The sequence below is a fragment of the Stegodyphus dumicola genome, chromosome 7 (assembly GCF_044657685.1).
Source record: "Stegodyphus dumicola isolate Sdum_Otavi_A_Nest chromosome 7, ASM4465768v1".
In the NCBI taxonomy this organism is placed as follows: domain Eukaryota; kingdom Metazoa; phylum Arthropoda; class Arachnida; order Araneae; family Eresidae; genus Stegodyphus; species Stegodyphus dumicola.
In genome coordinates, this window is record NC_140774.1 from 120,394,628 (window position 1) to 120,407,263 (window position 12,636).

At 36.5% G+C, this 12,636-nt stretch overlaps 1 protein-coding gene across 1 annotated transcript in view; it reads right to left on the reverse strand.

The window, feature by feature from the left end:
- Positions 1–3,480: 3,480 nt before the first annotated feature.
- LOC118188499 (uncharacterized) overlaps positions 3,481–12,636 on the reverse strand; it is a 71,885-nt gene continuing 62,729 nt past the window's right edge. Inside the window, exon 4 of the mRNA XM_035358934.2 lies at positions 3,481–6,708. Coding sequence (XP_035214825.1) covers positions 4,055–6,708 — 2,654 coding nt within the window. The 3' untranslated portion in view covers positions 3,481–4,054. The remainder of the gene's footprint in view (positions 6,709–12,636) is intronic.

Consider the following 12,636-nt stretch of genomic DNA (forward strand, 5'->3'; position numbering starts at 1 on the left):
GTTTGCAAATAGAATTTATGCACTTTGGGAAAAGGTTCTTTAGAAATTAGTTTCCAGAAATGTTCAGAGACATCACACTTTTTAGTCTGGTAAAATGGATCTACCTGAAGATAACAAACTTCCATTTGAAAGTCACAAGGCACCTCACTTGCTTAAATATCCATGGGGATTTTTAACAAAGAAAGTTTTGTTTTTAGGGTGCCAAAATCCAGGTATCTGTCATGTAACTCTTTCTTGATATCAGTAATTATTTTATTAAACATGCTACAATCTGTGTCACTTTTCTCTTTCATCTGCTGACAAAATGGGAAGTGTGCCGTATTATTTGCCTTCAGTGAAATTTGCATTAAGATTTTTGCGAAAGCCTTCAATATGTCCATAAAGCTGTGATATATTTTGTTCTCTCCAATATAGTTTCAAGTTTAAAGCATTTAGATGGGATGTTAAATCTGTTAGAAAATCAAGACTATTTTAAAACTGAATTTCTTCCAATATTTCTTGATACTTATGCCCACGGACATGTTTTCGTTTTTGAGGAAAGCAAGAATTTCATTCCTCAACCCAAAAAACTGTTACAAACAATTTCCAGCACTTAGCCAGATCACTTGGCAGTACAATGAAAAGTCACCATTCTCAGCATCCAAATTGTCAACAAATACAGTAAATGCTCTGTGTCTCTGAGCTTTGCCTCCCCTTATTAGATTTACAATATTTGCAACAGTTTTCATTGTCTCACTGAGCCTTATAATTTTTCTACAGAGAGCCTCCTGCTGGATCATGCAGTGAAAAAACAAACAATCCATTCCTTTTTCTTTACACGGGCCTACTAACCCAGTTCTATGACCAACAATTGCTTTAGTTCCATATGTTGCAATCCCAGAGCACTTCCCGAAACCTCCATATTTAGAAACACTATTATCCGGTGTGTTGAATATAGCAATACCTTTTGCGCTAGTTTCTAATGATTTTAATTCCAACAGTTCCTCATGAATTTCAAATCCTTCATTTATTGCTTTGACAAAGATAAGGAGTTGGCTGACGTCAGCTATATCTATGCTGAAATCTAGAGCTAGAGAGTAAAATTCAAGTTTTTTCCAAAATGCCCTTGAGAGTATCTGAAACTTCACTACCTATATCATTGATTCCTTTACTTACTGTCTGATCAGACAAGGGCACTGTTTCAAAATTTCTAGCTATCTTATTAAGTCCAAATGAAGATGCCATTTTACAGCACATCTTTTAATAAACTCATCATCCCTAAAAGACTTTTTACTTTTAGCTAGCCCTAAGCATACCTCATAAGATGCGTTCAAACCAGCAGTGTTTGACGGTTGCTGAAAGATATTTTTCTGTCTAGTCAGTTTCAGCTTCAAATCTTTAAACAAACAACTCCTGTCACTTCCCTGATATTAGTCGTATTTTGATTTACGCAAGTTGGTATAATGTCTACTCACATTATATTCTTTTGCAACACTTGAGAACAGATAACACACTGTGTTTTCCATTATATTCAACAAAAAAGTAATTTCCCTGCCACTTGGACTGAAATTGTCGCTGAATGAAACTGAAAATGGAAGCATGTATGCCATGGAGTATAACGTTCGTAGAAAGAAGCTTATCATCGAAGTCACATGACTATTCTCAACTTCACCCGTGAGACTGCACTGGGATCTACAAACCACCAACAGCTTTCTCTGCGCGATCTCCCCCATAGGCGCACTAAAGGAACTGACTCTTACGAAGATCCATCATTCAAAATTGACTGCTAGCCGAACAGCGTTGCTGTATACTTTCTCCTGGTTACAAATATTTATAGAAGTCCAACCTCTCTTCGGAGTAAGCTCTGGCAATCTTTGTTCCATGTAATATGGATAAGACAACTACAACAACAGAAGGTTAACCCCTTTTCTTTTAGCCTCCATGCTTCCGTTCTCACGATCGTCACCAGCCACAATTCCAGCAAAGTCAAGTGACAATAAAGGCAATATTCCAAGCAAGCCGATAAGATCGCGCTTGCCGATAAATCAGATGTAATTCAGTATTGCTACTGCCTTATTATCGAGGTCGTCGTTATAGGAGAAAGGAAAATTGTAAGGTGATGCTATCATTAGTAACAAAAGAAATTGTCATCTGATGGACAGCTTTGCCAATGTCAGCGGTTTCCCACTAAATCTGCTTTTTTTGTATTTCCTGCAGCACAGGTTCGCCAGCTAGTTAGCATCATAAGCGACTGTTATACACTTCTTGTTTTTCACAAATACAATTTATTCTGTTTATTATTATTTAAACTCGCAGCATAAACATCGGAACAAAGTCCGCTTCTACTACTTTTGAACATCGGATATCGCTGGTGGTTCTTGAGGCATCAACCGTGGAAGTTTTGGCCTCTAGTTGACGCTGCGCTCTGAGGCCTTTGAATAGACATTTGAAATAGAAGAATAAGCGCTTTTGCGTGATTTAGATTAGTATCTAAGACTAAGACTTAAATTAGTATACAACCCGCGGGCCGCACGCTGCCCTCTTATTCATTTTGTTGGCACTTGCTCATCTTACTGGAAAATGAAATGTTAGTTAAACATTTAGGAAAAAACAAAAGACCCTTCTTACTGCTTTAAAATTGGTTCTCTAGTTCGGTGCTTGACACCTTTTAGTTTATACTGATATTTCTCGGCTCGGCTTTGCTGTGTGCAGCCGATTAAACGTTAGTTTAGTTTTATTCTTAAAGACATAGCGAGAATTCGCTACTTAATCTTCAACGTAGGGTCAAAGGTTTATTGTTGAAAATGAATGCCCGCAGACTCTATAGTATATGCTCGTGGAATACTCGTATTCATGCAAAATTTGCATTTTGATTTTGAGGAAAAATATAGAGAACAATTATTGACTCACGCAATCTACGCAGAAGCATTTCTGTTTTGCATCTCTGTTTTAACAGTCAAAGATATTATATTTTGTGTACTATATTTTTGTGCTAATATGAATAATTAAATCTGTTTTTCATGATAAGTTTAAAAAGTCAATGTTAAAAATCTGCTGCTGAATTCAAGTGCTTCTTTTCTTTATTGAAGGAAATAAGTTTACGTGTATATGTAAGGGTGGTAATTTAAGGACATCTTGTGCTACTTTATAAATTTTGTGAATAAATATATTATGAACTTTATTATGGGTACTAATACTGATAAGCAGATAGTTAACTCATTTTAAACTATTCTAAGACTATTTTAAGTTTTGGGAACCTTTTGCTTCATTATTGCTTTATTTATACAAACTAATAACAGTTACTTCATATTTTTAGATATATTGATATTCGCATTTAATGAAGTTACTTACTCTTATCTTAGTCTAGATACTTAATTTTATTCAAACTCGGGCATTTTGTCCATCATATTTATTTCCTTTTTAATTTTATACGCATTTAAATGAAACTTATATGCAAAAATAAATATATAAAAGAAAGGAAACAATACAATTAAATGATGTTGAAACATTTTATTTACAAAATAAACGACAGCACACTATTTAGTAATACAAATACTAAAACAAGGTAATGATGTTAAAAGAAAAATTAATTTTCTAAAATGCGAGTGCAATTTAATTGCTGAATATCATAATTATTGCCCTGTATTCTTACACCCTTACAAAACTTATGATAAAAATTTACAAAACAATCATTTAAAACATCCCTAAATATTTACAGTGTTACACAGAAGAGAAAAGTGATGCTATTGCCTTGGTTTTCATCTGCAATACAGTTAGCTGTAAGCGGAATAAATTACCTTTGAGACCTAAAGTGTGCTATAATGCCTCTACTAGGGAAAAAAGGTAAAACTTAACTCACACTACATTCCGTTCAGTTCTGAGTTTGAGCGTCAGTTCTATACATGGCAGGAAAATATACTTTATCTCATGGTCATAACTTTTCAGTGTAAACAAGGTTAGCATTTTATGTACATAATGATTTCTCTAAAGCATAGGAACGAAAATAATTCAATTCATTGCTTGTAATGCTTGGAATCTTTCTACAAACGCAGTATTTCTTTTATAATAACGTAAACTACCTGGATGACGGAAGTTTTTGTTGGTTCTGGTTCTGCACTGGCTGTTTCCACACAGCTGTGCCTTTAACACCAGTTGGTTTGGCAGATTTGAGAGCTTGAATAACCGATTCAATATCCTTTTTCATACCGTCTTCTCCTTTAGGAGCCTTTTTGCCTGCAGCAGTATAGTCAATAATAATAACTTGTTTTCCTTTTCTGCTGTCAGATGCAGCAGGCTGAGGCCAGTTTTCCCCAGAATTCCTTTTTGTTCCAAAAACAAACACCATCTTGCTGCCACTCTTTTTACTTCCTTTAGGAATTCTACCCGATCGTTGGGTGGGAGTTTTAGCAGATCCTGCTCCATTTCCTTTCGTAGGTTTCCAGCTGGTGAACACAGTACTCTTATCACCCATCCATCCGCCAAATCCTCCCCCAGATCCCATCCATCCATCCATCCAACGCCAGCCTTCGTTTCCTCCATTTGGATTCCACTGCCAGCCACTACTACCCGCTCTATTCATTTTCCATCCATTGTTAGGCCTACCATTCTTCGGTTTATTGCCATTACCATTTTTAGATCGTCTAACATTAGCTCCATTTCCATTAGCTGACCAGGGCTTTGATGGAGCCGGTGGTGCTGCCGCTGGTGCTGCCGCATCGGGAGTTTTTATTAGAATTATATAAGGTACAGTTTGTCCTCCTCCACCATTACCAGACCAGGTTCCTGTTCCGGCTGCTTTATTTTTGTTACTTTGCCATCTTCCTCCTCCGTTAGAAGCCGGAGGAGGTGATTTAGGAGGTGGGCCTTTATTCCAGCTTGCCGGTGCTTGTCCTTGAGAGCGCCAAGAACCTCCAGAATTGCCATTATTCCAAGAACCTCCAGAGGCACCCGTTTTCCTAGAACGACCTGCCTTATTATTTTGAGCCCAGTTACCATTCGCTCTGTTCTTACCTCCACCATTTCTCCATCTTCCTTTCGTCCGTCCTTTACGCGTTCCTCCTCCATTCGCCCACCCACCGCCTGCTTGAGCAGTACCGCCATTTTGCCAAGAACTTTGTGGTGGGCTATTTCCATTCTTCCAACTTCCTCCTGAATTTTGAGAGCTGGCTCCACCATTTTGCCAACCACCTCCAGCCTGAGAGGTAGGATTTGCATATTTCCATCCTCCTCTTGTTTGGGGAGCTTGATTTTGCCATCTTCCACCGGATTGCGGAGCTGCATTCTTCCATCCATTTGTTGGCCCTCCATTTTTCTGAGGCCATCTATTTTGAGATGGTGTTCCCCCCGTTTGCCAGCTGCCACCACCATTTGTCTGAGAAGGAATGCTAATTCCTTGTTGCCAGTCATTTCCTGTAGGAGGAGATGCCCCTCCAACTTGCCACCCTGTATTATCTGTTTGTGAAGTTCCGTCATCACCATTCTGCCAAGAACTTGTAACTGGTTGCTGTGCATTATTTGGCCATCCTGCTGCAGTTTGCCATGGCCCACCATTATTCCAAGAGGTAGATCCACCAGTAGTTGACACAGGAGGAGCACCACCATTGGGACTCCAGCTACCTTGTCCTGTATCTGCTGATTTTATACCCATTGTGTCCTTCCACCATTGATTATTATCACCTACAGTCCACACTTCAGGTTCAGCTCCATTGCCTCCATATACTCTAGCTTCTCCCTTTCCGTCTTCTGAAAATTTCCACACAATATATCTGCCCTGTTTGTCATCATCCCATCCTCCTGTTGGTGCCTGTGTTGTTGCTGCAATATCGGAAGACGTAGTATTAGAGTTATCCGATAATGTGTAATTGTTTCCGTTTTCTGTTGCAGGAGCTGTAGTGTTACTTTGCTTTGGTAAATCATCTGCACTAGTCACTCTCCATTCACCATTGATATTTTCGATCTTCCATTCAACATTACCCTTTTCATCCACCAATTTCCACCCATCAGCACCACCATCTCCAATAACTTTCCAGCCAGAATTGTCGTCTAAATTCTCCATAGTTTTTGTGTCCTCATTGTAAACTTTCCATGACAAACCTGCATCTTCCCATCCAACTGTAGAACTTCCTCCTCCATTCCATCCATCTGCATTAGTTTGGCCATTATCCCAAGAACCTCCTCCTCCCGTTGGAGGCCCACTGTTCCAGCTTCCTGAGTTTCCGGGTATAGGAGATGCTCCTGCCCATTTGCCAGAATTAGGGGGCCAGCCGGCATTTCCCTGTGGTTGCGTTGTCTGTGGAGCCCAACCACCTCCTCCTTGCTGTGGTGCAGCCCATCCTCCACCACCATTGTTAGCTACCGGTTGGCCTGGGGCACCATTCCATCCGTTTTGAGCTGTGTTAGATTGAGGTGCCCAACCAGTTTGAGGTGGACCATTATTATTTGATGCCGACGGGGGAGCGTTATTCCATCCACCGACGTTTCCGTTTGGTCCATTCCATCCCCCATTAGACCCACTGTTCCAGCCAGGCGCAGCACCGTCATCAGGTGTAGGTCCGTCATCTTCATCCCATCCAGCTTGTGCATCTCCTTCGTTTGGAGTCTGATCTTCCACCCACCCACCAGCATTCCATGCTCCTGGCCCGACATTTGCATCTGGTCCTGCATCACCTGGTGCCCATCCTCCACCGATAGGAGCAGCTCCCCCTGCTGGCCAGCCGTCTGAACCACCACCTATATAATATGAATTAAATTACTAGAAAGAACAGCAAAATGTGCCCAACTATTCTTAACATTGTGAAATATTGCAATTTCGCTATTTAATTGATTCGTATTTAGACTACCCGGAAAGAAAAATAAATATCACTAAAGAAAGCAATCTTCTTAGATCTCTGTCTTTTTCTGTTTCCTTTTTTTTTTTTTTTTTTTTTTTTTGCTTGATTGCTGTTGTGACTGTTGATTTGCCATTAGGCAGCGCTGAAGTGCATCATTAATTTTTGCATACTTCATTTTGCATATTTTTTGTGGCAACCATGTTGCACTTTGTTTCTAGAACCGACCGAGTCGATAATTATAATTTTGAACTGTCGTTTTGAAAATAATTTAAAATAGCTAATATGTTATAAATAAACTATATAAATAGTTAGTTCGAGTGCTCATTTATTCACATATTGAAGTGATTTTCATGAACCGTGTTTATGGTAAGAATTATGAGAATAACCTGCTTTGAAAAGCAAATGGTGCTTCATTTTTTGGCTACAAGCGGCAGCCTATTTGAATTGAAAGTTCGGAACATAAAATTTATTATGTAAGAGGGGGTGCAAGCCAACATCTTCCAATTGGAATTTCTGCATTTTCAAATTCTCTACAATTCTAGCTTTCTAAAAATACCATACCTTAATTTTCATGAAAATTAGAACTGTGAAAAATCTAGTTTTAATTTATTATCGAACTCTTTGATCAATGAGTATTTTTACATGAAAATGCGTCTTTCTCCGCATGTCAGGAACTACTGCTCACACGAATGTGAAATTTTTTATGGATGATTTATTATGTTTCCTAATATTTACTGAAATGAGCTTTTTGTTATAAACTAAGGGGGGAAAATTCACAATTTTTTTGGTGAGAAAAGTGCTAAATTTTACTATACCTAATACAATAATTACGCTACAAATTACTCTAAAACTAAAAAATCTTTCAAAAGGTCATTTTAGTATAATCAGATAGGTGTACTTACACAAAAAAATTCAATCGTGTATCTACAGCGGATTTTGAGAAAAGGTTTATCGAAAATGACCAATTTAACATTGCCGGTATAGGGGGTTCCAGCTCCCTTATGCTTATTTATAACTTGATATATTTTTATATATAGCATAATTTTAATGGATAGTCTTGATAAACTGAAGCGGAAACGCGCAGTTTTGTGTGCCGCTCCTTCAAAAAATGTTAACAAAAAGTAAGCTAGTTAAACGAAAATATCTGAAATGACGCATGAAAAAAAAAAATTAATCAGTTAAGTGTTCTCAAAGAGCAATTACTTGAGAAGTATGATGGTCTTAAACAACTGAATTGTGAAATCGAAAGTGAACCTTCTGTTTCTCAATGTGATATAAAAAAACTCAGATTTATTTGAAGTTATATTAACATGCTGCGTAAAAATATCATACGATTTAAAGTCGAAATTTGCCTTGTGTTTTTTTGACAGTGGTAGTCAACGGACATTTATTAAGAAATAATTAACGCCATACATGAAACCCGCAGTTCTAAGAAAGGAAAAATTACTAGTATATTCTTTCAGCGCGCTTAAGCAAAATAAAAAAAAATATGGTGTTGTTAAGTTTGCATAACACAACGTGAAAATCCCCGAGCAAAATATTTTCATTGAGGCGTTGTTGACAGATATATTTTCTACTGTGATGATTTATCCGATAAAACTAAACGCAGATGTCAAAAGCGAATTAAAAAAATACGAGTTGTCTAATTGGAATACTCTATACTATGCTATATATATTTTTATATATAGCATAATTTTAATGGATAGTCTTGATAAACTGAAGCGGAAACGCGCAGTTTTGTGTGCCGCTCCTTCAAAAAATGTTAACAAAAAGTAAGCTAGTTAAACGAAAATATCTGAAATGACGCATGAAAAAAAAAATTAATCAGTTAAGTGTTCTCAAAGAGCAATTACTTGAGAAGTATGATGGTCTTAAACAACTGAATTGTGAAATCGAAAGTGAACCTTCTGTTTCTCAATGTGATATAAAAAAACTCAGATTTATTTGAAGTTATATTAACATGCTGCGTAAAAATATCATACGATTTAAAGTCGAAATTTGCCTTGTGTTTTTTTGACAGTGGTAGTCAACGGACATTTATTAAGAAATAATTAACGCCATACATGAAACCCGCAGTTCTAAGAAAGGAAAAATTACTAGTATATTCTTTCAGCGCGCTTAAGCAAAATAAAAAAAAATATGGTGTTGTTAAGTTTGCATAACACAACGTGAAAATCCCCGAGCGAAATATTTTCATTGAGGCGTTGTTGACAGATATATTTTCTACTGTGATGATTTATCCGATAAAACTAAACGCAGATGTCAAAAGCGAATTAAAAAAATACGAGTTGTCTAATTGGAATACTCTGTGCGGTTTTCCAGTACAGTTATTGATAGGCGCCGTTCCTCTCTGGCAAATAAACAAACCAAGGACAGTAGAAAAAATAACAAAATCACTTTTTGTACGCGAAAGCCGAAAGCTTATTTGGATGGTCTCTCTGTGGTTCCATACATATTGACGAAAAGGGAAAAATTAAAAATGCGTCCATTTTCACATTAGCTGTTCAGAATGCAGAAGAGAAAGATTTAAAGAAATTATGGGACCTTGATGAAATTGGTATTAGTGATGATGAGTTTTCGAAAATAGATAGAGAAATTAATAAATTTGAAAAACGATTTAAAATTTGTTAATAGAAGGTATGAAGCTAAATGGTTGTGGAAGGACAGTAAGGAAGGACCTACTTCAAACTAGCCAAGAATCGTTTCTTTGAATTAAATTCTTTCTTCGATTTAATTCAAACTGAAAGAAATTGCTATTGAACAAAAGGGTAATAATGTAGTGGAAGAATGTTCAGATAAGGACATTGAGAATGGTCATTTAATGCCGCATAAACTTATTAAGAGGATTGACAAATCCACCACTAAAGAGAGGATGGTCTTTGATGTTTCTTCAAAAGAAAATTAGTTTAAATCTTTAAATGATTGTTTATGGTCAGGACGAAACATTTTAGATGTTATTATCAGCTCTGAAAAAATGAAGTCATATTTTGCGCGGATCTGCAGAAGGCTTTTCTCCAAATTGGCTTAATACCAGAATACCGAAATTATTTAAAATTTTTGTGGTTTGATGATATAGCAGTTGACTTATTCAAAATTCTAAGATTTACGTGAGTACCTTTCGGTGTCACTTGTAGCCCCTCCATTTTAGCTGATACTATGAAATATCATTAATAAGAAAGAGGATTATAAAGCTAATCAAATGTTGGACACATCCTTGTATGTTGATAATTTAATGTTCAAATTCTGATGAAGACGAGTACTCTTTATCTTCTGCTGCCGCTAAAATTCTTAAAGATGCTGGAATGCATTTAAGAATAATTCTTATTCTATAAAACTAAGAAAAATGTGGAAAGAAAATATGTCATGTAGTGAACAAGAAACTCCGGTTTAGAAATATTTTGGAATACCGATTCTGATACTTTGCAACTGGATGCTCAGCCTCTTAGATAACCTAGAGAGTGTCAAACCTATAAAGCGTTGTGTTTTGAAGACTATGCTAAAACTATATGATCCTGTAGGGTTTATATGCCATTCACCATACAAATTAAAAGCTTATTATTACAAGAAATTTGGAAAAGATTTTATCCTGGGATGATGAGTTATCCCTAAATTTGGAAAATGAATGGAAAGGTTGGTGCTCTGAAACGGAACATCTTAAGAGATTACAGATACCTAGAAAATATTTCCAACAAGGAATGAATTCGATATAAGATCAGGTACAAATCCATGTTTTCTGTGATGCTAGTCCTAAGGCATTTAGTGCAATAGCCTATTTGGGGTACTTCACTAAAGATAATGCAATTAAAACAAATGTCATCTCTGAAAAAAGTAGAGTGTCTCCTATAAAACGAGTTATGCTTCCCCGATTAGAAATAATGGATGCCGTACTTGCTGTGAAGATGCCTAAAACTTTAAAGATGGCACCAGACTTTTAAATACGAAGATAAAGTTGTGGACAGTTTCCACAATAACGCTTCATTGGATAAAAGGATCTGCTGTGCATAGAAGCCCATTGTTTCCAACAGAGAAATTTAATCCTTTACAGGTCCTGAAAATTGGAACTATTATAGTAGAAAAGAAAATCCTGCTGATTTAGTGACGCAAGGTGAAAAGTTGATAGCGCTTATAAGAAATAACGTCTGGTGGCAAGGTCCAGTTTGGTTATCCCTTTACGAGCATTCATGGCTGTCAAAATTAGTAATTGAATAAAACGAAGATGCGTTAATTGAAAGAAAGTTGAAACCACAGATTACTCAAATATCATAATCCGTAATACCGGAAACAGTTCTAGATATTAGCAAATTTAGCAGTCTTAAAAGAGTTTACAGTATCATGGCATGAATAATTATGCATAACTAAAATAAAAGAAACTCTAAGGTCTCCAGTTCATTGACAACTTCAGCACTGGATAAGGCAGAAGGGTATTGGCGTAAATGTACTCAAGAATCGGCATTTAACTTTTGAAATAGACCAATTAAAATGTGGAACATCTGTTAGTAAAAAATCAAATTTATATTACCTTAATCCTGAATTAGATGAAAATGGACTGCTTGTGCTGAAAGGTAGACTGCAATTCTCTGAAGTCCAAGAACGACAAAAACACTTGATACTTCCTGACAAGTTTAAATTTGTTAAGCTGTTGATTATGGATACCCATGAGAGGTTATATCAATTTTAGAGTAGCTATCACATTATCACATCTTTGAGAGACATTTTTATCATCAAAGGAAGAAGATGCGTGAAATCTGTTCTAAAAACTTGCATAGTTTGTAAAACATTTAGTGCTACTCCAGGTAAGGAAATAATAGCACCAATACCTAGAGGCAGGATTGTTGAAACTCCACCATTTGAAACAACTGAAATAGATTTTGTGGGACCGATTTATATTCAAACTTCTTCTGGTTCAGAGAAGGTTTATATTTTATTATTAACTTGCGCGGTAATTAGGGTTGTACATCTAGAATTGATAACAAATTTAATCACTGTCGTCTTTATTTTAGCTCATCAAAGGTTCATTGCATGAAGAGGACTTTGTAAAATGATTTACAGTGACAAAGGGATAACCATTTAACAAAACTGATTCAATACTGAAAGAAATTTGGCAGAGCATTTCAAAAGAAGAAGTTCTAGACTATTTTTCAGAAAAAAAATAACATGAAATGTATTGTGCCTACAGCCTTATGGTGGGGCGGATTTTGGATAAGCATGGTTCTCAATGGGAAGACACCACTGTAAAAGATTCTTGGCCAGACTTGTTTTACCTTTGAAGAAATGAAAAGGACATTGACTGAAATTGAAGCAGTTATCAACTCTTGACCATTGTGTTATATCTGTGAACAGCCCTCCGAACAGCCATTAACCCCAGCCCATTTCTTAGTAGGAAAGAGACTAACATCTTTGCTTCATGGATTGGCTTAATCACTGGTTCTGAATCTATCAGAAGAATACATACAAAAAAATTAATATATCGACAGCCATTAAACAATTTTATAAAGGCTGGAGAAATGAATATCTATTAGAACTCCGTTCTGCGTATCGAGTCATTCCATCAGAATCCTCATCATTTAAAGTTGGTGACGTAGGGCTGATCCACGACGAAAAGTTGCCGAAGCATCTTTGGAAGTATGTATTAAGGAGCTATGTTAAGGATGTGATTCAAAAGTTAGATCCTGTATTCTTCAAATACCAAAAGGAATTATAAAGGGACCCATTAAATTTTGTAGGCTATTGAGAAAGTAACTTACGTTTTAGAATAAATAAAATGGAAGTAAAAATTTTTATTACTTACATTTCAAAGGCGTATTATTCAACTATTTTTCTGCATAAT